Below are 25665 nucleotides of genomic sequence, written 5' to 3' on the forward strand. Positions count from 1 at the left end.
CATACAAATTTCCCCTACATTTTCTGGCACTGCATTTAGTAAGCAAGGAATCCATAGTCAAACGCTTTGTATAGTTCAAAAAACCTGCCAACTTTCTTACAAAAAAAAAAAAAAACTGTTGTAGAAAAACAGAGCTTCCTTTAAGTGTGAAATATCATTTCATTGTAAAAAGTTAAAAAAGGAACGGTAATCCAACTTCCGGATACTGTTCTGAATTATTTCACCAGACCCTTTTAAAAGGGGATTAGCAGGGCTTTGGGAGCAAAATCCTTCTGTTTTATTCAATCTCTGATTTTATGTTATAATTACTGGTTGTAAAGCCTCTGGAATTAGTATGCAGGCACCATCAGGACACGATGCAGGTGCTATTCTAATGGTTCAGCTTTTTAATTAAGAAAAGAGGTAAGAGAATCTAATCATAAAAACACTTTTGTGAGAGCTGAGAACATTGCAGCCACCGCATGATTAAAGCCTTTTTACCTTCCCCTGACAGGTCAGCTACCAAGGCTCTGACTTACGACCTTTTCAGGGCCAGACAATAGTTAACAGCATTCTCACCTTGTCCCCACCGAACCTTTTCTTCTAGTACAGATCTTATGGAAATTGCCTTAAGTAGCTTGACTTTTACAAACTATATTGAAGTTAGAATAGATACATATCCATATAGAAATGGCTGTTCTTAGGTCCCAACCACAGATCTCTTGTTCTCTGCATCCCTTTTCATGGGTGGGGGAGGAGGAAGTCTGGGAGGCACAGATACAGTAATGTATGGGGGAGGGGATGGAATCTGCCCTAAAATCTCCACACAAGGGGAAGCAGAACGAAGGCCAAGGTGGACCCCCCCCCCCCAACCAATCTCTGGGAAAATGAAACAGGGAAAGTGCAGAGAAAGCGAGGTAGAGGCTGCAAGTAGTTCTGGATGTCTCTGAAGTGGGCTCTCCCTTGAGGAATAGATTTGGCCTGAACACTCTGGCCTTCTTGGAGCCAGCCCAGATTAGTCGGTGTGTCTTAGTCCTTCCTAAGTTCCTTCAGCTCTCCAGTCATTCCCAAAGGATCATCACCTTTGAGTAGAATTGTTCTTGCCCATGACACTTCAAGACAAGTCCCTCAGCTTTCCCACCGAAGTAATGCCAGAGGCCCTTCAGCCTTCAGACAGTTGACCACTGGGCCTGAGGCCCTGGAGCCGCCATGATTCTCCCATGCCAGGCTTTGCCAAAACAGGGGGACCAGATCTAGACTCCCAGGGAAGCTCCCACTCTGTCTTCCTCAGGCCCCTGTAAAACTTCTACCCATCATCATTTCTCCAGAACCCGGACAGGGTGTGTGATTGGAGACCTGGTCCAAGGCCAGCAACCCAGGCTTTGTCCTTCCTGAGGAGGCCAGGGTGCGCCTGGGCCCAGCAGAGAACAATTCGAGTATTAGGATATCAGCCGCCCTCGCAATGATCACGCGTTCAACGATTTTGTTTTCACGGCTGAGGGGGCTTTTTTCCAATGTAAATCAAGCGCTTTAGTTATTAAGGCCGAACACTAATCTCCAACAACCTTGACATAATGTGGCCGGCCTCTCCGGCCCACTTCGCACCTGCAGTCTGAATAGGGCGCCTTGTCAATGGGGGACACGCTTGTTGCCCTGGCTTGCAAAGGAGGGGAGTGAATAAGTCAAGCTTTGTGAATGCCCATGCGCGCTCTCCCTCTCGCCTTTGATCACGGAAAATGTCTTCTAATTTGTCCCTTTTTCATTGTAACAACGTTTTCAAGGCCCTTTCTATTTTTCCAAACCACATTTTTATAAAGAACATAAATCGCCCCCCGAAAACAAAAGGGGCGCGCCCCGGCCAACTGGCGCCATCACGCTTCAGTGTTTCGCGGCTCTAGAAAGTTTGTTGCGTCTTGAAGCTGCCCTCACTGCAAACGCTGGGCTGGAAGGCCCCAGTCATCTGGAGCTCCAGATCTGGGCTTCTGGGAGAAGGGTGGTAACAGGCTGTGGGAGGGGAATGTAGAGGGGACTCCCTTTTGGAGGAGGGGAGACGCACCGGGCCTGGGTAGGCGATCCGAAGGGCCAAGGGGCTGAGATTCACATGGTCAGGACCCAGGGGCAGATGTGTCCCTCGGGGATGTTATGCCGCTTCCTGGCCTCTCCTGAACTCAGTAGGCAGTTCCCGGAAGTAGAAAAGGGTGATCCACCTTCGAACCAAAGCCTTTCGCAACCCCTTTTCTCCTCTCCTATCCCTACTCCCGCAATCGGCAGTGGCCCTACGTCCTCCACAGAACCCGGGAAATTGCGGGGTGTCAGGAGAGACTTCCTGCCCGCAGACAATCCCGCAGATCTTCTGTGGGAAGCCAGAGCATTTTAGGAAATCTCCCTCCCCATAAAAATCCTACAAGAAAACAGAGAAATAGGGCCATTTAATCCCGGGCCATGAAGCAACCTCTTTGTCGAACGTGGCTTTTATTCGGGATTGCAATTCACTAAATCTGTCTCCGGGAATACAGAGGCATTAATGATGTTGATGTCTCATTTGGTGGGATATTAATTATCAAGTTGCAAATCAATGAGCAACCTGTGCTCCTCCTCCCCCACCCCACTCCCAACATTGATTAAGTTTGGATTTCCAAATGTTTTGGGGAACCTCTTGCGAGGAACACATTCACCCTAGAGTTTTAACTTTCTCCCTCTCTCCTAGAAGATCGAATAATTTTTCTAAGATAGAAGCAAGCCAAGACTTCTTTTTTCTTTTTCCTCCTGTTAGTTATTACTTTAGCGCAGGCTCTGCCCAGTAAGAGAACTAACATCACCCACTAATACAGTTTAAAACACTTTGATGTCTTGCCAAGAAACACACTTCCTTCAAGAGAGAAGTCAACATTTGTTTTTCACATTAAATGGCGTTTAGTTGCCAGTGGAAAAAAAATAATTCTGAGGACCACTTTTTAATTCGATAGATAACAACCGCAGGGGTCTAAAAGAAAATAACGAGGATAGCTATAGATACAAATAACTAAATTACCAAAACGTTAGTATATCTCCCGGCTTCATTAATATGTAATAGACGCCCCAGTTAATCTCCAAAAGCTAGTGTTCCCCCTGTAAAATAGCACTCTGGGACGAATTGTACATGAGATCAATCACTGCTAATGCAGGAAGGTTTACTGCAAGAAAGAAAAAAAGCTATTTACACCTTCAAATAGAAGCTTTTCAGATTTAAGAGTAAGAGCCATACATCACCAAGAATAAATGATTATGAATTGGTAAACGCGCCCTCCAGCGATTAGCTATTCGATGCTATTTATCATTTCTTGGGTAGCGATGGTGGTGGAGGTTTCTTTCCCACTTCTTCTCCTTTGCCTTTTTAAAAAAAAATATCTGACTGTTTGGAAAGAAAAGCTTGACAAGCAGAGTAGAAGGAGAGAAAAAAAAATAACACCGCGGGAAAGTTTGTTTTTGCATATACTCCAAGTCATCAAAACATGGCTGTTGCAGATATAAACGGGGTCATGGATGGAGCGCTTAATAGGAAACAATGCAGTCCTTTCATTGTTTCATTTGTTATTATAAGATTGCCCATTGAAGTTGACACATCAGCAGGTATTATTTCTTTTCCCTCTGGCCCCCTCTCTTTATTGATCCCCTCCCTCATTATATTTCCCTCCTTTCTCTAGTCCACGAATTCAGGGAGTTCACCATCAGTGCAATTCATTCATTCATTCATTCTTCATTTCTTTAGGAACTTTTCTTTGTGTGTGTTTGCGGGCGCTGCTCGTCTGCGCTGGCTCGGGGGTGCGTGGCAGCGTGCCTGCGCAAGATTACCACCCGGTGCCCCCTCCCCCCTCGCCAGCCACAGTCGTCCAGGGAAACCGTGCTCCCGCCAAGGCATGGGGTCAGGGACTCCTGGGGACCCCGCTTGCTGTTTGCAACACAAAAGCATATGCAGCCCCTAAACATTCCAAGAGAGACAAAGGCTGGAACCGAGGACTGACTTAACCCTGGTGAAAACAAACCCACAGCCTACCTCCTTGGCCCAGTCCGGCTCTGGAGGCAAGGAGAAGGTGTCGAGACCCGGCTCGAGCCAGGGACTAACAGGCTTAGGCCCCAGCCTTGGCTGGGCTAGGGACGGCTGGTGGGGGCAATTCCTGGCGTCAAAGTGAGAATCAGCTCTAAAGCAGGGTACAAGGGCGACCCAAGGCGCTGAAAGGGTACGGTAGGGGTGAGGGATGGGTCCTGAAGCTAAAGCCCGCTGAGCTGCTGGTCTGTCCGTCAGCGACGTCAACCTGAGAGATGTTTGGCGGGAGAAGCATCCCCGGTGCCAGCTTCGCCTGAAGGTGGAATGACGGTCAGCTGCTTGCTCAGTGTAGCGGGGGGCGGGGCAAAGCAGAAGTTCGTGGGCAGGGAGTTCGGGAGTCCAGGTCACTATACCCGGACTCACTTGCCCACTGCTCTGGAGAAAGGTGGCCACATTCAGGCGATGGTCCACGTCTGGTAACTGGACAGCACTCTATGGGGGTGCTTCAAGGGGCCCAGTGCCTGTGCATCCACTTGGGGGGTGGGGTGTTGGGTGCTCGAACCGGGAGGCATGGGGGAAATTTTGAAGGCCGGTTATTGTGGGCTGCTAGGTTTCCCAGCTGAAAAAGAGGACTCGGCACAATTATTATATGCTTCCAATGCCCCACAAATTCTGATTTAGTTGTGATAAGGTGTTTTTGTTGTTGTTGTTTTTGTTTGTTTGTTTCTTGAGAGATTTAATATGGCTGGGAGGGAAATTATGGCTGTAAGTCTGTCGCAGCAGCTAACACTCCCTAGGGATCTTTCAAGCAAACATACAACAGGCCTTGCAGATTGTCTCAAGTTTGTGGAATAAACCCAGGGCATGCCCCCCACAGGCAGGAAAAGGCCCCATTTCAGGCTTGCTTTTATGATTGACAGTTTAAAGCTAAAGCAATTGAAAAGCATTTTACCTATAAATACAAAAGGAAGGAAGATTTCCCCCCCTCAAAAAAAGTTGATAAGAATAGTTGGAGGCTGAATCTTAAGGACCTAATCCTGCACTCCCAGATTTAAAGCATAATATGAAGTTATTATGAAATAAATTAATGTCTGGGAAGTGGGAGCCGAAATGAAACATTTCTCATTTTTATTTCCTGCTCTATTATGTAAACTTTCCTCCTCCTGTCCCCCATGGAATCCTCTCCCATTTTGATAACTCATGACAGGCTGGTGTAGAAAATCTGCTTGAAGGATCAGTTCAGACAGTACTGACCTTCAGGGAGTGGATTTCTCTTTACTTTTCAAAGCTGGCACAATCCTGTGCTTCAGAAAAGAGAAATGGTGCAAAGGAATGAGCTGAGAAGTTTGAAAGAGGAAACATACATTCCTCTTGTATCTCCCTCCCCCAAATCCTTTAATACTTTGCACTTAACATTGAATCCAGGAAGGAAAAAGAAAAATTGTTGATAATAAACCCTGTGAAATAAGCAAATTGTCATCGTAAAGATTTAATTTTGCAACTCCAGCAAAGAATATTATTCATTTACTTTCTATTGTTCTTCAAGATTTTATTCTTAATTTCAAATTTTAATGCCATTATTTTCTTCTGTACAACCCATTTTTGAAATAAAGGATATGTTTTCAATAGTGAACATCTCTAAAGGTCTATAATATTATTATTTATCTGAATTTTGTAGCTCTGAGGGCTGTATACACTATGTAATTGCTTTAACATGTTTTCATAAATTACATTCAGAAATGTGTCATAGTAAATTACCTTTGTAATAAAATGTAAAAAATGCAAATGGCTGTTGTCTTTATTACGTTTTAAACCATTGGTTTATCTGCACTATTTCACTTGTCACTTGCACAATATGTTGGCTAAAGGGGTGGCACAGTTTGATACAGAGAGCTGGGTCCTGTGTGTAATCTTGCAGGCACGTACAGTTTGGGTCATTTCCTCATCTCCCGCAGAAAAGACATTATCCAGCTCATATTTACATACTTTTCAATATTTGTCAAACAATCATAAATTATAAATTAATGAAATGTTCGACAGTCTTCAGAGATCAGACTAATGAAGACATTTACCTTTTTGGTGATTTTGAGTCTCATCTTTGCAAGTTTAATGACATTTCAATGCTCATGCTTTATTAGGCTTTATCAGATTTGTCCTTCACTCCCGCTGTCATTCAGATGTTTCTGCAGAAACATCACCTGCTTCAGGTAGAAGAACAAATAGACTCAACCAGGAAGCCTTCGAAATAGGGACTCTGTAACCTTAGTTTTAAGAATTAATGTTGAGTTGGGTCTAAAGACCACTGGAAATTTTTACTCTTCTTAAAATTTTTAATGAGACTGCTGTAACATTTATTCACTAGAAGGCAATAACATGGATACTCAGAAAGATGTAGAGCTGAGATATACTGCAGTTTCAAAGTGATTTACAGCAGCACTATTAGGAATGAGGGAGATCCACTCTGATCCTGATTTCACAGGAATTTTTGGAATGTTTTGAAATTTCCTTTGGATTGAGGATGGGCACACAGTTCGTAAACCATCTCTTGCGTCCAAAGGCAGGGAGCTCATTTAGAACTCGGCCTAAATCTTGGCGTCATCTCACTCAGCTTTGGTCCTAGGCAAGCAAAGGACTCCTCTTTTCAAATGTCATCACCCATCAGGAGCTGAATTAACCTTGTGTCCTCAGAGGGAACCCTAGGTATGTGTCTGCTCAGTCCAGGACAGGAAAGGGATGGTGTAAGCGCCATGTGTCCATGAAGTTGACACATTTCCCTGGAAAATGTTGGCTCCTCATGCTCTCATTATGATGGATGGCCACAGGGCTTTTAAATAAAATTATAAGTGATGAATTTAGTTCAATCCAGAGAGGTCAAACGATCAGCCTTGACTTAAGATTCAAATAGTAAATCACATGGAACAAACACACATCATCGTCACCATCCCCAACCACGATGGAAGTGAGCTGGGGCTTTGACGCCATCTTACTCCAGACAAAGGGCAAAGAGCAGGGGAAGTCTGACTGTCAATATCTCTGTCATCAAGTTGGGTAATTTTATTAGCCCTGTTGCAAATTTTATCAACCCATGTTAGTACACACTTCCCTGCTGGGCCACCAGACGCCTTGCTTTCCTTAGTCTTGCCCATGAGGGACATGCATCCTTCAGGACATAGAGGTGTTTGGGGAGCTGGGAAGAGGGTCCTGGAAGGAGGGGGCTCATAGTGTTTCTGGATTCCCTGGATTATCTTTTAGTAGAAAGAGAAAGAGACTGTGTGTGTGTGTGTGTGTGTGTGTGTGTGTGTGTGTGTGAGAGAGAGAGAGAGAGAGAGAAGTGGAGTCAGAAAGAGAAGATTTTAAAGGGTGGCAGCCCTGGCTGCAAGCCTTTATATGGATCTATTACGTACCAGTCAGCCAACTCGGCTTGGAGCAGAAGCGAGAGACTTTCGCTGGGTGGAGAGCAGGTGGGGGACTCCAATTCCCTCTCAGAGCAGGGACTTAGGAGTTTAGCCTTTGCCCCTTTATAAAATATACATCAGGAATGAAACAGCGGCCCATTAAAGGCCACAATCAGAACCTATAAAAATGTTGGGAGCGGCTTCAAAATATTTCCAAACACTACTTTTTTAATACACAACGGAGAGTTATTAAGCGGCTTCTTGGTGAAGCTAGCATGGCTTCCGCAATCATCAAAAATTGATATGTACCGCTAGTAAAGTAATTATGCGCCATCCTGAGGATAAGGGAGCGGGCAATTGTTAATCCACTTGCACACCCGTTGACTTGCAGCATCAAGCTGCAAATAGCTTAATTAAGTCATACACGTGAACTATGACCATATTGTTCCATTGCATTATGCACACTATATCTCAATTTATTGGGACAATTAATGTGAGATCTCCACCTCGGGCGGGAAAGTCATCCACCCTGTGCGCCCAAGTTCCTTTCTATGGATACTTGCCCAACCCAGAAAGGCAAGAACAAGTGAGAATTAAGAGAGACAGAGAGAGAGAGAGGGAGAGAAAGAGAGAGATGCCGGGTAGGGTAGGGAGTGGGGGGTGGAATTTGTCCTAAGCAAACGTTGGCCCAACGGAGTTGTCTGAATGCGATGCCCTAAAAGCGGAGGCTAAGCGAGTGACTTGGACAGACCACGATTCATCACCTCGGAGCGGGACACGTGTTTAAGTGGACAGAGTCTCCAGTAGTTTAATTAGAATTGCAAAGCTCAAAGCAGAGCCTACTCATTGATCGTAAGAAATCTTCAGCCCAGAAGGTCAGGGGTCTGTTAGGACAGTTATGAAAATCAGCTCCAACCCCCGTCCCCTACAAACGTCTATTGGCCACAGGCAGCTTGTTTTTCTGAGTTAAAACTACAGAAATCTTCAGGACGAAGCCAATAAATTTCCCCCTATTTCCGAGCAACCTAGGCACAAACTTCAGTCCTGGAATTCCTCTCTCTCCCACCGCCATTCTTGAGGGTGTAAATATTCGACGTGAGGCACGGCTGCAAACTCTGTCTCCTGCCTGGGAAAGAACCTTGGCAGCAGCGGGGGAGTGAAGAGGAGAGAGGCGACTGCGCCCTAAGCCATGACTCAGCTTCCCCCGCAGGAACGAGAGTCCGAGGCCCTGGGATGGATTTGGACTTACGGTACCCCCTTCTCTTGAGGACGTGTGGGACCTGCACCACTTTAACTTGAATGCTAGGCAGTGCTCTAATTTGGGTCTGAGGTGTGAGATGCCCAAAGTAGGCAAAGCACTGACGGAACTCTAGTTCTCATTGCCTCTTCAGACCAGGTGGAGGCCAGGCATCACCTTTGTGCACTTCAAACATCACAGATGAGTGCGGAACTCCAAGCGGAGGTAAAAGGGCTTGTTATCTATGTGCCCCATAACGCTGGTTGATGTGAGCCAGCCTCATGGCTTGTGGATTTTTAGCTCGGTTGTCCCACAAGATGGGGACATTGATTATGACAGTGTATTTCAGAGTTGTACCTTGGATTCCGATCTGTTGCTGTGCCTCTTTCCTGCAGGGTCCTAGAGCAGTTGGGGGCTTCAGCTTCCATTCTGGGGCCGACCGCACCTCTCCACCCCCTCCGCCCCTTAGGTCTGCTGACGAGAAGGCAGAGGTTTCCTCCCAGCATCCTCTGCGAAAAATACTTGAGCAGGAAGCTCCGAGGTGTGAACTTGGGGTGAGCAGGGTGCGCTGGCCTGACCCTCTCAGTCACCCCCAAGTCTTTCTGCCGTTCCCCTTCCCCAGCTGATTCCCTTTGCTTCCAAAAGAAAAGTGAGCGCCTTGTCTTTTCCAAAAGGCCTTTTCCAACCCCGTTCTGGAAAAGCTGGAGGCTTTTTCTAGAGTGCGGGCACTGTTGAGAGACCAGGGTTGGGAATGCTCCAGGTCTTCCCGGAGATACCTGGGGTTCTGCAGCTCTGCGCAAGGAAAGGAGGGAGATAGACTCGGGTGGGCAGAGCTGGCCCGATCCCAGGACTGTCGAGATTTCTATAGGGTTCCAGGGGCCTGAGTCTGGATCTCTAGAGCCTAGAGAGTGAGAAGGTGGGTCCAGAGACCCGCTTGTTTGGAGCCTGTGCTTCGAGGTATTGTCACCGCAACGCCTACGTCAGCCTATAATAAAACAACAGCGGAAGTAACACTGACAACACACTAGTAAATGTTTACTGTGCTCTTTCTCTAAGCGCTTTGCATTCACAGTCCCATATAAAACGAACGAACCAAAACCCTCATTTGAAACAGATTCTACATTTATGTCCATTTTAGAGATGAGGAAACAGAGGGCTGGGACGTTAATTAGGATCCCTCAGCTAGGAAGTGGCACAGCAGATACTAGGAGCAGCGAGCCCCCAAAGGGCCCACTGTTCTCCTTGCCTGAGCTGCTTCTCCCCTTCAGCTTTGGGGAGGCTGGGGCAGTTCAGATAGTGCCTCCCCTTTCTCCGCCCCCGCAGGATCGCTGAAGTCAAGTCTCCAGTACTAATCCTTGCTCTTCCTGATCTCTCTGTCCTCTTTCTCACCCATGCCCCAAACCCCCTGCAATTTGGGGTGTTGTCTTTCGGATTTAGACTAGGATGGGCCAGGCCCAACTCGCTAAATCCTTCTGAAAACCTGCCCCTTCACGGCCAGTTCCTCAGCCTAGAGAGTTGCAGTGATTCTAGGACAGAGTCCATCCGGAGGCCTTCCCGGAGGTGATGGCCTAACTCGCAAACCAAACTAAATCCTGTCAGGGCTGACTCTGAGGGATGGGGTCCTGGGTGCCTTCCGACCCCACCTCCCATCTCGAGAGGAAGAGTCCCAGGTGTTAAGTCCTATCATCCGTTTTTACTGCTCCCCCCCCCCCATTTCTCTGCTTAACCAACATCTGACTTCAAGAACAAGGTTCAAATAGGATGTATATTAATTTCACAAGTCCCATTCCAAGTCGGGAAGGAGCCACTGTGGTCACTCCAGTCTGTTCCTCTTTGATGCCCGAGGATATTTTAGGGAATCTTTAAGAAATCTACTGGGACTCTAAGTAGCTCCCTGTGGGTTGGGATCGCAAGGGAGGGATCCATGAGGGCACAAAGCTGAGGAATGAGCCAAACTCTTCTGATACTCCACGATTGCAGGGTGCGGGGTGAGGGGTGGTCAGGCGGGGTGGGATGAATATTTGTCCTTATATTCAAAGGCCTTAGCTGTCAAAGGCCGCGGCATTTGAATCAAGAACCTGATGATGGGCCAAAACAAGCGGGCCTACCGCCTTCCGAGTTAGCTTCTCCCTAGACTGCGAGCGCTGGAAAGTTTAACTCTATTATCAAAGGGGAAATTGCAAAGTGACTTCTGCAAATCCCAAGACAGGGTCTCACCAGCAGCTCTGGAGTGGGGAACCAAAAGAGAGGTGGAAAAAAGAGCGGGGAAAATCAATTGAAAAAAAAATAAAGATACACGCGGGATTAAATAAACTAAGAAGTCCAGCCGGCGGAATTCCAGATCTGGGTTTTGAAACCGAGAGGGTCTCTCTACCTTTGGCCATCTGGCTGTTTTAAGCTCTGCCCCATGCTGTATGATTTTAGCTGAAAATCTCTTCCGTTGCAGTTTCGCTTTTATTGAATTCATCAAAAGCAAACTTTCCCTGAGTTTTTTTTTTTTTTTTTTAAGAAGGCTAAAATAATACGCCGACCACTGTGACATTCTCCGCGCCCAGGCCATTTTTCATAACGCCGCGGATCCGCTTTTGTGCCTCTGAGGCGACTAAACAGATGAATAACGAGCAAAGTCTCCCGAAAGTAAGCTAGCAGCTTTTCTCAGCTCGAAAAAAGTTAACTGGAATGAGAGGTGCATGTAAGAACTCACACCCAAAGATGGGGGCCACACTTTTATTACTCTGAATGACAACGACGTCTTTTTAAAAGCAACTAACTCTCACACCCGCGCGCGCGCGCACACACACACACTCACACACACTAGCACATTTGCGCACACAAACCACACAAACTTTAAGCCTCGTGAAGCTGCCCAGGTGGTGTTTAGGAAATTTTGGTAAAGAAAGAATGAAGAAGTATTTGAGGCAGATTCTAGCTGGCAAGATGTGAGAAGGGTAAAAGCCGGTTTTATTTAGTTTTGTTTGTTTATTTTTATTTTTATTTTTACATTGCAGCTAGTTTGAAAGTTGGTTTCTGGCAAGAGGAAAGAAAAGGCTGCAGCACTAAAGGAAGAATCAAAGTGTTAAAAGGACGCTCAGAATGTAGTATTGTGGCAGGTCGGGGTAAGTTACTTTTTTTTTTTTTTTTCCTGTTTTCTCTTTGGTTTTGGAACGCAGTAAAAATGCACTTCGGGGAGAGTTTTCCTGTTGGTTTTAGGGAAGAGAAACTAACTCCAGGCTCCCTCCTGGGTTGGCTGCCTCCTGCGACTTTGCTCTGGTTTTGCGGGTGTTTTACAGGGAGGCGCTTTCTTCTCGAGCCCTGTCATCAAGGTCCCAGAAGCCCTGGAGCCCTGAGTGCCCGGGTTTGGAGAGCCTCTCCGGCGGCAGAGGCAACAAGTCCTGGCCTCTAGCCCCGGGCGAGAGCCGCGCCGCTCCGCTGTTGAGCCAGGGGCTCGCCTCGCAGGAATGAATCTTGCACGTGTAAACTCTTTGCCTGTGGACGCGCACAGCTGCGACCCTCGGGTTGATCAGCGGAAAAAACTCTTCCCTTAAATGGACGGTTTGGAAAAACTCAGCCATTGGTTCTCGCCAGATGATTATTGATGCAAAGTAAACCCTAGGGTTGGAGCGCGCGCGCGTTTGTTTAACCCTAAAAGTATTCCACTTCCGAGTTGCTCAAACTGACATCTACTCGAAATCGTTTGTATTTTTTTCCCCAGGGGTTGGGAAAATAACTAGGAATGATCTGTGGGAGATGGCGTAGACATGTATTAGTGAGAGGCATATCTCACCGGAAAGCGATGCCCCGTGTTCGCTGAATCGTTTGAAAGTGGCCCCAAAGAAACTGGAAAGGCGGCTCCCAGCGCGCGCGCGCCCTTTTCCACAAACATGTGTTGCAAATGCGTAGTAATATGCACTTTCCTGTCACGAACCCGCGGCTCTGGGATTCGGTTTTGTGGTTTGAATAATATTGCTGATCTGTTGTATATTTCATGACACCAATATTTAGGCACCCGGACAGAGTGGTCGTTCATTCAAGCACTAAACAGCGACCCGCAAGCATCTGCCGTGAGCCAGATTTTATTTACTAATTTTAGGTCACCCCTACTCAGGAAAGTGGAATAAACACGTGCTGCGCCAAAGGTTGGGCAGAGATGATCCACATGTTGGCAAACACGTCTTTGCCAGTTATTGCCAAGGAAGCCCAGAGAAACTGACTTAGGCAGCCAGAGAGAAGTTAACAAGAGAGCTAGCTGATCGCGGAGCGGAGGTGATTTTGTTCATTAGCAGGCGCGACTCCTGCGCTTGGGTCTGGCGGGGCGAGCATATAAAATGCAACTTTTGCCCCATTGGTTCGCTAGGTGAATTAGCACATACTGGGACTGAACAGTCCTTGACCTTTGCCTTTATGTTTGCACAAATGTTTGCCTAAAACACAATCGGCCTTGACAAGGGAGCATGCTACCGTGTGACACTGCCTATTCACCAGATAGATGTTCCCTGCCACACACGACCCAGAGCAGCCTTTTAAATAGCTTAGGTATTTGTACAAACCGTATAAATTAATGTCGGATGATTGCTAGTTGCTGGTTAAATAGAAGACAATTTGGGTGTGGGATACACATCTCTCTCTGGTCTTTCTTTTTTTTTTTTTTTTTCCTTCAAAAAAGTCGATAAGATAATCAGGAAACAAAATTGGTAGTGGAGGAAAGTTTATATTTGGGGGAGTCAACAGATTCTAGTTTGATCACATCCATGGCACAAGACTGTAGTTCTCTTACAAATGACTTTTCCACAAGGATGGGGAGTGGATGGAGGGAGAGAGAGGAACGGTGGGGAGAACTGAGGGACTAATGCTCAGGACAGTTGGTAATGGGGAGGTTTGGGAAATGAACCCGAAGATCCTGGAGGATTTATTGTTCCTGGAGGAGCCATGAGAGTCCAGAAGCTCTTGGGGCCCCTGGGAACCCTGTGGGACTGGGGAAGTTTTCCCAATTCCTGAGCTTTATGGTTCTGAATACTTCCTCCAATAAAACTAAATACTTTAGCAGGTGGAGAAAAACATCTTGTAAAAGTCTAAAATTGGTTTAAACCCTCTTTTTAACCCCCGCGTTGTAGATCTGAAATGATTTAGAGGGCTGGGCTGCCTTTCCCTGAACTTTGACATAGAGGAAAAAATGAACTTCCCTTGGCTGTGTTTTCTAGCTGGGTTCAGAATTTTCCACATTCCTTTCTTTACCAGCAAGATGGCAAAACCTCACCAATTTCCATGGCTTAATTTCTGGGGCAGATAGAGCTGCAGAAACACAGAGGACAAATTAAAAAGAACAGGGGCATTTGCAGTACTCTCTTTAGGGAGTGTCATTCCTTTGGGTGAGAGGAGTGCTTACTTTGTTCCAAAAGGATGGAGTTGACCAGGGCAGCGCCAACTCATGCCACAACACGGGTATGCAGATTTGAATGTCTGAGAGCCTCTGTGATTTCTCCAAACATTGGCCAGGTCTCTTTCAGGTTTCTTTTAACCATCTGCAGGTAGAGAGGAGGGTGGGTCACCAGTTCTCCTTGGAAGCCCCTTCTCATGTTCTCTGGGCAGAATTTACTTTCTCTCTCTGGTAGGCTCTGGGTCAGAGCAGGGGGAAGTTTGCTTAACAAAAGCTTTGTTCCACATAGAATTTTGGTGTAGCACAAAAGTAGCAGAAAGGTATAAACAAGCCCAGAATGCAAAAGAAAAAGATATATTTGAGAACAAGCACCTTGCAGAGAATTGGAATCAGGAGAGGCTTAAAAGAATAGTAGACATAAGTGATATAGAAGAAAATGAAGGCGACTACCTCTATTTTTGAATAATTCCCCCTTAAGAATTTTTTAATGAATAGGTAGATTTGTTAGTTTATTCTTATTATTTAATTAATAATGTGGTAGGTCTGAGCCATTTCAAAACAGTTCTGTAAGTTTCACAGAAAAGAATGTGAATGAGTATTTTGACTTTAGGCTTAGAAATGTAGGAAATTGGATACACATAGAAATCATACTTAAGTCCTCAGAGGATATATGCTTGTTTTCTTAAACTTATAATCATTTTAACGATTTTTAAAAAATTGTTTCATTTAAAAGGAAAACGACTCTAGGTATTCTCTTTTCTCTCCCTGCCCTTCTCACCCATTCCCCAACCTTTTAGAGAATTTAGAAATTAAAGATATAGAAATGCACATTTTAGGGCTCTGTCTTCTGAGATATTCTACAATGACATGGAGGAAGCAAGGCAGTGACATGTTTCTAGCCTCCAGCAATATGTTTCCAGCTATCTTATAGTTGTACTTGTGGTAGATGAAGTTTGTTCAGGCTCGTGGGTGGATTGGGACCTAGAATCCACAACCCATGATAATGAATATAAAAGACTTAGGTTCAAGTCTAGTTGTTGTAAAAATCAGTTTAGGAATTCAAGAAATTTCCAGTTTGCTTAGTTTTAAATAGATACATCTAACACATCTAGTTAGAAAAATATCTGTTATATAAAATATATTTCACATATATTCTAGTTATCAAAAATTATTTAGTCTATGTGTTCATTTAGTTATTCAAGTATAATGAATCAAATTGAAGAGAAATGATCAATTCGATCTATTGCTGGATGACATCTAGGAAGTGTGCATTTCTGACCAAAGCAAAAATACCATTAAATATTTATACTGTGAAATCTGTAGGTGGTTTTATCTGGCAGTGTTCAAGACAACATATAGTTATTTATTGATACAAATGAAGGCATAGCATAATTGCCAAAACCATTCTTATTCAAGTGAATAACACAACTTTAATGGAGAAGAAAGGAGGAAAATTTTTTATCATTTCTGAAAATAATAGAGCTTTTATAGTAATGTTATTTTCCTTAGAGCAAAAAATAAAAGGTGTAAAATTAGTTTATAACTATATTTGAGAAATTAAGGTTAACTGATTTATTCTTCTGAGTTGAGTAGTTCAGAAAATCTCTGCTGAAAATTCATTTGCATATGAAATTCACATTCATTAAAGGTAAAATGATTGCATTTGGCTGACACTAAAACTGTAACATCTTTTAGATGGTTCTATAGTATTCATTAACTTCTGTTAATAATATTCTTACTGACAACTATAAAATGACATCTGCCAGAATCTGTGAAAGTTTTTATTTTACTATGCAGTGAGATTAAAGTGAAAAAGAAAAGTTAGGTTTCAGGTGCTGGAGGTAGCACCTCAGACTTTCCTCCCATTCTATCCCCTCAGAGATAATTCTTTTCCACTAATATGTGCAGAGATGGCTTATATTGTCTTAATAATCCTCAACAATTACTTGCTATTAAATTCCATTCTACCCAGCGCGTGAAATCTTACAGATGGTTTGGAGGCATGTGAATTGTACTATTAACGACCGAACTTGAGTTGAAATAGCCCAAATATGCCACCTCCAGGCATTGTGTTTGTGCATGTGAATAGCCAGGCTGTGTTAAAGTCGGGGTTCAGAGACCACCTGGTTGGTGACAAGTCTAGGTTTTCTTGTTACAGAAAAAGAGAGTCCTTCTCACCTCCATCTTGATACACGATCTCTGACCAAATAAATTGTGCTCCTATTTCCAACGCCTATTGCATCCGACATCAGGCCCTAATAACCTAGTCCTGGCAAAGAGAACAGGGAGGCTGGGGCAATACTGAGCCGGGCTTGGGTGCCAGAGGGCATTTGGAAGGGGCCACGCCAAGCTTCGCCCAAGAAGTGAGATTTAAGACCTGGATAAGCAGAGATTGTTCCAATGGACAGTCGTGGAAAATCCCGGACGTCGAGCAGTCTGGGCCCCCATCTTAATCCACTCTCTCTTTCTTTTTTTTTTTTTTTTGGTTTTGTTTTGTTAAAGTTGTGAATTCAGAGTTAAGGAGGAGGGAGCAGTGAAAACATCAGAGGGGCGCGCAGGGGCCCAAGCCCCGGGCCCCGGGCAAGCGCCCGCACCTGCAAGGTCTGGGAACCACGTTCCCACCTGACATTTCAGGAATTCCCTTAATTTGCCAGCGGCGCTCAGCCGAGCGCCTGTGTTAATCAGTTACTCTCGGAAGCACATCCCCCCAGGGAGCGAGCGAGGCGGGTACCGCGGGCGTGCGGAGAGGTGGGGCTCACTCTCGGATTTATCTCAGTGCCGGCTGGTGGGGGAGCGAGGGCCCGGGAGTAAGGTTTCCCTGGCTCCCGACGTGGTCGCTCACGCTTTTCGGATCCCTGTTCATTTGCATTTCCCGCCCCCCGCAGCAGCCCGCGAGACCAACCCTGCACCCTGGCCGGCTCCGACCTCCCCACTCAGCTTCTCCGACACCTCACACCCTCTCACCCTTTCCTGCCGCCTCAGTCCTTCACATACCCTCTCCTTCTCACTCTCCTTCCCAGCTCTTCCCAGTCCCTCCCAGCCCTTTGACTTTTTTCTTCCTGTCACCCCTTTCCACGCAAACCCACAAGCTCCGCATATGTCCTGCACCCTCCTTACTCCTCTCACCTGTCTCATATTCTTCACCACCTCACCCCCCTTCGCCCCACACCCCGTTATACTCCTACACACCCTCTCACAACCCCCCAGACTCCCCTTACCCTCTGACCTCTGCACCTCCCTGATCCTTTTACATCACACCTACCCATCCTCCACACTGCTCACATACCTCCTGGCATTGCCTCCACTTCGTGTACCCGCTTGATTCGCATCTCCCACACCACTCACGCGTACCCCATACTCAGACTCCTACTCTCACTCAGGTACACAAGCCAGCCCCTCAAACTGCTTTTCGCCTGCTGGTATTTGAGCTCCTCTCTCTCTTTTCTGGAGAAGCTAACTTCCAGCCTCTTGCCCTCCAATCCCTCCTCCCTCCACACCAGAGGTTAGTATCTCCCCTGTCCCGTTCTGGACTCCTCTTTGGAGAAGCGGACATGGCTGCCTCCGTTTTCACCCATGAGTTGCAGCTGGAAGCCAGTCCTCTGATTCGACTTCTCTGCTCTCAGTTTTCAGCTTCAGAGAACTTTTCCTGGACTCTCCTTCCAGATTTGTCTCCCAAATTCAGAGACACAGACTCAAAAGTGTAACATTTCCATCATCGGGGTGGGAGATAGGGTCCTTTAAATTGATGGTTCTTCAACTCGATCAAGCTTCAGAATCACTCAGAGTCTGTTAAAAAACAAAACAAAATAAAACAACCAGAGATTGCTGGGCCCCACCCCCAGAACTTCTGATTCAGTAGACCTGAGATAGAACCAGAGAATTTGCATTTCTAACGAGTTCCCAGGTGCCGCTGAGTCTGCTGCTCTGGAAGCACATTTTGAGGAAATTTAATGTCTCAGCAGTATGAAGGGAATCCTATTGTACAGTTAGAAGACAGAGGGAGGTCCAAAGAACATAGACGTTCAAGAGCAGAATGGTGCTGTCTAGATGGGAATAGTGCCCTAAACTCTTCCCAAGCCAGAAGATACTTTGGAAGTGTGAATTCATTCTGATGAAGGTTTAGTTTCTCAGGAAATGACCAAATCATCTTCATGGTTAGGGCTTCTTCCATGAGAGGAAGGGGAAAAAGAAAAAAAGGTTGTGTCCAGGACATGTCTTTTCCTAAGTCCTCAGTGTACATTTTTCATGAGGTTAATGGTGTTTAGAACTGGGGGGAATTGGGTCTTGGGTCACTGAAATGCTAGTCACTCTGGGTAGCTTTACTGTTTGTGAGCCTTGGGGGGTGTGTGTGTGTGTTAGAGGGTTTGCTGACTACCTTTGTGGTTAAGCTTCATTCTAAATGGATAAGAGGACTCGGGCCCTACAGAATTACCTTCTCTAGCCTGGGTAGTGGTTACCATGGTTACTTCCTGGTCCTTCGCCATCTGCTTGTGAAGAAGCATCATAGACCTCTCCCTTCGGTCCTTCTTGAAGGCTGGAATGTGGCCCAGAAACTTTTAGCCAGTTCATGTTCTAGGGAATGGTTGTCTTAATTTATTTGGAACTGCAAGTGTATGTGTATAAAGGGGGAAAAACATAAAAAAAAGAAAATCCCTCAAATTCAACTTTCTTAGTGTGGATATGTGTGTGTCTATGTGATATGCTTAACCAGTTAGAGAATACATACCATAAGCAGTTATGATGCTAGGCAATAGTTTATTTTAGATTTGGGTTTACTTGACAGTATAAATCCCCAATCCTGGTCACTTGGGTCAAGAATATCTCTGTACATTTGCTCCCAGCTGATTTGGCCAACTGTTTTCAATCTCATTTTCTCTAGGTTTAGTGACCAAGGCAGAAATTTCTAGTCTGCCTTTGGAGACTATGGGTCTGGTCTAGGGATTAGAGTTCCGTGATTTTGACTAGCGTTTGTACAGCCCTTTCTATGTTCACAAATCCTTAGCAACACTTCAACACCCCCAAATTTCCCATCTTATCTCCTCATATGAAAAATAACTATACTGTTCTAATGTGCATTAGGAAAAACCTAATTGTACTAACATGTTTCTCTTATAATCCTGTTATTAAAAATGACTGGAATTTTGCTAATGCATAGCTTTTTTCCTGGTTTGAAAAAAAAAGTTAATTTTGTCAAATGTCCCTTTGCTAGCACATTTTCTTAGTTGTATTCTAGCCCAAAACATTACAGACATTACTAAAATGTTTCAAGAGATCAGCAGCATACCAGCTCCTTGAGAAATGCTAAGTTAGACATCAACTACCAAAACAATCCAATCATTCAGATTTTTAAAGATTTCAAGTTGGTCTTGCTTTCCTTTCTCCCACTATAAGATCTCTGTATATTATTCTCTATTTTATTGAAAATTGGAGCTTTAGCCAATTTTATTTATTTATTTATTTATTTATTTTAAAATAAATTTATTTATTTTTGGCTGCGTTGGGCCTTCGTTGCTGCACGCGGGCTTTCTCTAGTTGCGGCAAGCAGGGGCTACTCTTCGTTGCGGTGCAAGGGCTTCTCATTGCGGTGGCTTCTCCTGTTGTGGAGCACAGGCTCTAGGCGCGCGGGCTTCAGTAGTTGTGGCACGTGTTCTCAGTAGTTGTGGCTTGTGGTCTCCAGAGTGCAGGCTCAGTAGTTGTGGCTCATGGGCTTAGTTGTTCCGCAGCACGTGGGATCTTCCTGGACCAGGGCTCAAACCCATGTCCCCTGCTTTGGCAGGTGGATTCTTAACCACTGTGCCACCAGGGAAACCTCCAATTTTATTTTAAATTGGAACTTTTAAGTATAGAAAGCCAGATGTTGCCAAAGGAATTGGATACTTAATGTTTAATCCAAACTGAGTAAAATTTTGAAGTATATAAAGTTCACTTACTAACTTTAAATTGAGATGAATGTAATACAAATCTATTTGTGTTTTCTTCTATCTAAATAGAAAATTCATTGGGACAAAATCAATCTATAAACATGTTGTTTGCATATTAGACCCAGATATAACCAGTTCAATTAATATTGCTACTATATTTAAGTCATAAGTGATGAAAGTATTATCTAAAGAAATGCTTCAAGTATCTCAAGGTTGAGGTTCTTACAATGGTCTTGGTATGGGGAAAATGGCCCAGGTATTTTTTGGCTCAGAGATGTCTCTCCAGAAATATATTGTGGCAAATGACATCTGACCATTATAATAATATTGTTACTGTCACGTTGGGGAAAACAACCCCACTGAATTTAGTGTCCATTCACAGATGGTTTGACATTTCCCCCAACTCTCTAATCATTCTTTATGACAAAGTATGGCTGTTGATTGTTTCTTTTTTTAAATAAATTTATTTATTTAATTTATTTATTTTTGGCTGCATTGGGTCTTCGTTGCTGTGCGCAGACTTTCTCTAGTTGTGGAGAACGGGGGCTACTCTTCATTGCGGTGCGCAGTCTTCTCATTGTGGTGGCTTCTCTTGTTGTGGAGCACGGGCTCTAGGCACACGGGCTTCAGTAGTTGTGGCATGTGGGCTCAGTAGTTGTGGTGCACAGACTTAGTTGCTCTGTGACATGTGGGATCTTCCCAGATCAGGGCTCGAACCCATGTCCCCTGCATTGGCAGGCGGATTCTTAACCATTGAGCCGCCAGGGAAGCCCTGATTGTTTCTTGACTTCTGGTGTCTAACCATTCCCTCCGGGCTGGGTAAACCTCTCTTCTGCCCCCTAGCGGAGGGTTTGACAGTGCACCAGAAGCAGGACAACCAGTGATTATTTATGGATCACCTGCTGTGTGCCAAGCACTGTGGAGGAAGCTGAAGTGTGTCCAGATCTGGGCAGAGTCCACTGCCACGCAGGGGCTTTGTAAGATGCTTTAGGACTGAGCTTATATTCTAGCTTTGGGTCCTCGTGGCTCCTCACCTGGGGGTCTCTTCAGAACCCTGATCTCACCCATGTTGCACTTGGAGCCTGGCTGGATGCATCTCTGGCCACCAGAAGCTCCTCGCTACAGCCAGTTTGAGACGGAGAGTCTGGCTGCCCCTTGGCGGGCCTGGTTATAATTTGCATCCTCGTGTATAGAGCTGTCCAGTCTGACCTGTAGTTACAACCAATCCTGGATCAGTATTGTCAGACCTCGGTTCCACCACACTCTGTTTGAAGAGCCCCATTTTGTGCAGTGGCAGCCACAACAAAACCCAACTTTCCTCTGTGACTTTGTTCTTTTGATTTTTAATAGATCAAAGACGTGGAGGGAGGAAGGAAAAGCAGGGGAGGGGGAAAAAGAGAGGGGGTAGGGATTGTTGTCGTGTCAAGATGCAGCGCCCATTTGAGGCCACTAGCCCCATTAGAAGGGAAAAGTGCACGGAAAAGGGCGAGAAACCTGCGCTTGGCGCGGCATTGTTCGGGGGATTCGAGCTGCGGCGGCTGCCGCCACCACCATACAGTAGAGTCACCATGGCAACGCAACCTGCTGCTGCCGCCGCCGCCAAAGTTGAAGGCGCTTGAAAGGGCTTGAAGAGACCAGAATCACAACCCTATTTCAGTTCCCCGTGAACAACGGGGCGAAAATGAAGCAGAGAAAGAAAGGAGGAGGAAAGGGAGAAAGAGAGGACGAAGGGAAGGGGGGGTGGGGGGAGAGAGAGAGACAGAGAGAGAGAGAGAGAGAGAGAGACACGGAGAGAATACGAATGAATGAGGGAGCGAAAGAGAAGAGAGAATATGAGAGAGAGGGAGGGAGGGGGAAGGCCAAGAGAAACCCCACCCCAGGCCAATGAATGCTGGCATTGTCCCTTCTTTTTTGAATCTGATTTACCATATCATAACCCCCAGGAAGAAGAAAACATCAATATCCCGAAGGAATGGAGATGTTTCTATGGAAAACCTAGGAATTTTAGTCCATAACAGATCTCGTGTAAAAAAAATCAAAGAGATCAAAGGCAGGGCTCCCTGTAGTATAGATGCGTCTCTGAATTAAAGATAGACGATGCAGACTACAAAGTACTTTTTTCTTCTTTATTTAGTCCTCTGTTTCCATTTCAAGGGAGGAACTAGCCTCGTCATATCTGAACTAGACCGTCATTGAGAACACGGTCTTGAAGGGGAATAAAAGGAGGAGTGGGGGCACCAGGAACTCTGCTTCCCCTGCCCCAGCCTGGTTTCCAACCATCTTCCAGAGTGGGTGTCAGAGGAGGTGTCCACCCGGCCCCCCTCGCAGAAGGAGCTCCTGGCAAAAACCCACCCTCACCCTCAGTCCTACAGGGGCACTTAGGAAAAATGAGGTCTGCTGAAATTAGGGGGAAAGGGAGTTGTGTCAGGCTGGCTTCTTGTCTCACCAAATTAAGCTCAGGACAATCAAGGTCGTGGTATGTAGTTCTGGGGTGCAGAGGAGACAGTAGGATCTTTAGACCTAGATGTGGACTGGGGTGGGGTATAGAACACCTTGGGTCTGGGGATTTTAGGGCAGCCCCACTAGTTGTCTTTGCAGTTGTAGGTTCCTGGCAGCTCTTCCAAGAGAGAGGCTGGCCAAAGGGGAAGACTTTCACAGGGGCAGTTCAGTGAGGTACCTCCTTCCTTACAGTCCCTTAATTTGCACATCTAAGAAACAAATTCTAAATGTTTTTCGGATACTCTTGGCGAGAAAGACTAGCTGACTTCCACTTTTCCTTTTTAAATCTAAGGCAAGTTGCAAAGTCAGGGATGTGGATTCCAGGGTGTATCAGTAGAAGAGCATGGAAAGGAATAGACCAGCAGCAGTCCTAGATGAATGTCTTGTTCACGTGCACAAAGAGAATTCTCTGGCCTGGCCTGCGCTGGGTGTGTGTGTGTGTGTGTGTGCGCGCGCGCGCACGTGTGCGCGCGCGCGGGCTCGGAGAAAGGCTGCTCCCATCCGCGGAGCTGCTTGTGGGCTTGCTGTCCTGCTTCTTCAGGACCTTGTGGCTGGGACATTAAAACAATAAATTTTCAAAAGCTGGAGACTCTCCGCTTCCTCTGGAAAGACGCGAAGATAATCAGCCAGACGGCCAGGACGTGTGTGTGGGGAGCTAACCCTCCAGAGGCCGCGCGCCTTTCCCCCACTTCAATTTCTCCAAAGCCAACGCCAGCAGACGAATATTAGAGAAGTCAATGAAGTTGTTTGTAAACACGCGAGGGCCGGAGCGGACCACGGAGGGGAGAAAGCCGGTTCCCCGGGTGGGATCAGCATCTGTACCGGCTGCCAGCGGCCCCGGGGTCAGGCCCGACACTAAGTAAACAGTGCCCGCGGCCGAGGGGCTCCTTTGTAGCGACCGCAGCTGTCCAGCCGCGCATTGTCTGGCCAGGGCTGGAGACTCCTTCGCTGCCCCGGCGCCAACTCTGTGCACGAAAAACAGACCAGAGCGGGCTGCACACATCACCTCCCATCTCCCCCCAAGACCGCCAGGGCTTTTCTTCTGCCTCTCCTTCAGCAGCCCAGCCTCTCTGGACAATTTTTCTCCTTAAGTAACTGAGCACGGGTGCAAAAAATCCAGAACCTGGGGAGGAATGGGGTGGGGGTGGGTGAAGGCAAAAAGACCCCCTCCCTTCCCAAGAATGGGGGTGAGAAATACATTATTATAGAACAAAAGAATAGGAGGTTGGAAATCCCAATAAACCTGAAAGCAAGAACTATCTTGTTAAACAGGGGATCTTTGTTTATCCTGAGTTGTCTGTCTTGGATAAGTTGGTGTATGTGTTGGAAGACAGAAAGCGGGGGCAGGGGGAGAGGTGGAAGGGACCAGGGTAGTACCATTCCCTGAGCTGTGGGGTAGGAGGGTTGGTCTTGGGTCTTGGGCTCACCCAGGGGACTCGACAGAAGTCCCCCAAGGGTTCAACCACCTGGGTGGCACTTTGCAGGCCTGAATTTCTGCTAAGGATGAAAATCGGAATTTCAACACCCTCTCCCCACAACTCCTGCTCTCCCCCCACCCAGCAAGGGTGGGGAGGGTGCTGGAAGCACTGGGGAGGGGTAAAGGGAGCATAGGATCCAGAGTTTTAAACTGGTGTTGTCCAGTTCAAACTCTCCCAGGGCAACTTCAACCCATGCCAGCAGGAGCTTGCTAGGGTGAAATGACTTTTCCCTCCTAGAGACCAGAGCAAGAGGGGTTGCAGGCTGAGGGGAAATTTACCGAGCAGCTAGAACTTGATGGAAGTACAGGGGTGGCTCCCGAGATGACCCTTCTTATAGCTTCCAGACCCATGGCCGCCCAAACACATTCTTCGGACTCTGTGGCTCCCGCTTAAGAGGGATCTGTGGGACACCCTTCTCGGAACTACGTTTTGAGCGGCCAAGTCCAAGGCTTGTCCAGCCGTCTGGGGCCTGCCTTTCGGGCCTTCACTGAACCCAAAGTCAACAAAGCGTTTCAGATCCTCAGAGAGACAAACGTGAGCCGCCTCAGCGAGAGTGGTGCCCAAGTCCAGAGCTGTGGCTAATGACACTTGCCAGAGAGTCAGCTACTTGCCTCCTTGCTCTGGGGGGGGAAAAAAAAAGCGTTGGCTGCTCTTCTCTTGGTGTTTGGCGCTAATTCCCTCATGATCCCTTTTCTCCATTTCGAGAAAAAAAAATATTAAATTCCATTTTGAATAACAATGGTCTCCCAGACATTGGAGAATAAGACCATTCATCTAGCTTAGGAAGTTGGAGGCAAAAGGGTACCAAAAATGTAAAACGCTGTCAGGATGTTGCTGCTGAAAAATCCTCTAGCACCTGACTGAATAAAAACCTTTGACTCTAGAGAGTCAAGAGTTTCAAGCACTCAAGCTCCTGCTACGTGTCCAACAATGCTCAAGAATTTGTATTGTTTTCAGCTTTTATTTTTCTTAGACGACCGAGAGAATAGTAGAGGGTGAAGTGAAGGCCAGAGTTCTGAGAAGCAGAAGCTACAAAGTTCCTGAGATACAGGTGTGCGGACGGGAAGCCTTGAGGTCCCAGCCCATCCAAGCTGAATCGTCAAGGTTTAATTAACACGAAAAATGAATGAGTTTTAAACATTCTGACATTGGCTCTAATTGCTTTCGTGTGTGTTTTTATGTGTGTAAATGATTTGTTTGGGGAGGAGACGTGGGACGTCAAACCAACTACCGGATTCCAGGAAGTCTGTCTTCCTGTTTCCCTAACCAGGAAAACTGTAGGAATTAAAAGGAAACTTTGGAATGAACGCCAGCGCCTCCGGCCCCGGCCCGCTGGGGAGGGGATGCGGCAAGCTCGTTTTTCTTGTCAGTCAGTGCAGACTCCTGTGGACAGATGACAAGGGGACCGCGAGCCTCCCAGTACGGTCAGGTGTGCAGAAGCTTTCCAGCAGCCCTCTTTCCAGAACACTTATTTGCAACTTGCAGGGTTTTGTCTTTCGTTTTTGTGTTTGTTTGGTGAGACATTTGCCGAGGACAACTCCGATGGCAAATCGTTCCTCAGGCGGTGGTCCAGATTCTTCAAATAGCTGGCGCTCGGGGGCGCGCGTGGCAGAAAAGACTGGAAGCCCCGCCAAGCGATTCAGCCTCAACTCTCCAGACGCTGTGCTTGTCCTCTACGTTGGATGCGAGCCTGTCCTGCTTGCGGGGCTCCACTATGAATTGGAAAGGATGTGGGGAAATATTGGGTAACGGTGCCCC

At 46.3% G+C, this 25665-nt stretch overlaps 1 protein-coding gene across 1 annotated transcript in view; it reads left to right on the plus strand.

Annotated features, from left to right (window-relative positions):
• Positions 1-12097, plus strand: part of LOC132365114 (uncharacterized) — a 34975-nt gene extending 22878 nt beyond the window's left edge. Inside the window, 4 exon segments of the mRNA XM_059921811.1 lie at positions 6142-6210; positions 9031-9176; positions 10073-10195; positions 11926-12097. Coding sequence (XP_059777794.1) covers positions 6142-6210; positions 9031-9176; positions 10073-10195; positions 11926-12097 — 510 coding nt within the window.
• The last annotated feature ends 13568 nt before the right edge of the window (positions 12098-25665 follow it).

The sequence above is a fragment of the Balaenoptera ricei genome, chromosome 4, assembly GCF_028023285.1.
Source record: "Balaenoptera ricei isolate mBalRic1 chromosome 4, mBalRic1.hap2, whole genome shotgun sequence".
NCBI lineage: Eukaryota > Metazoa > Chordata > Mammalia > Artiodactyla > Balaenopteridae > Balaenoptera > Balaenoptera ricei.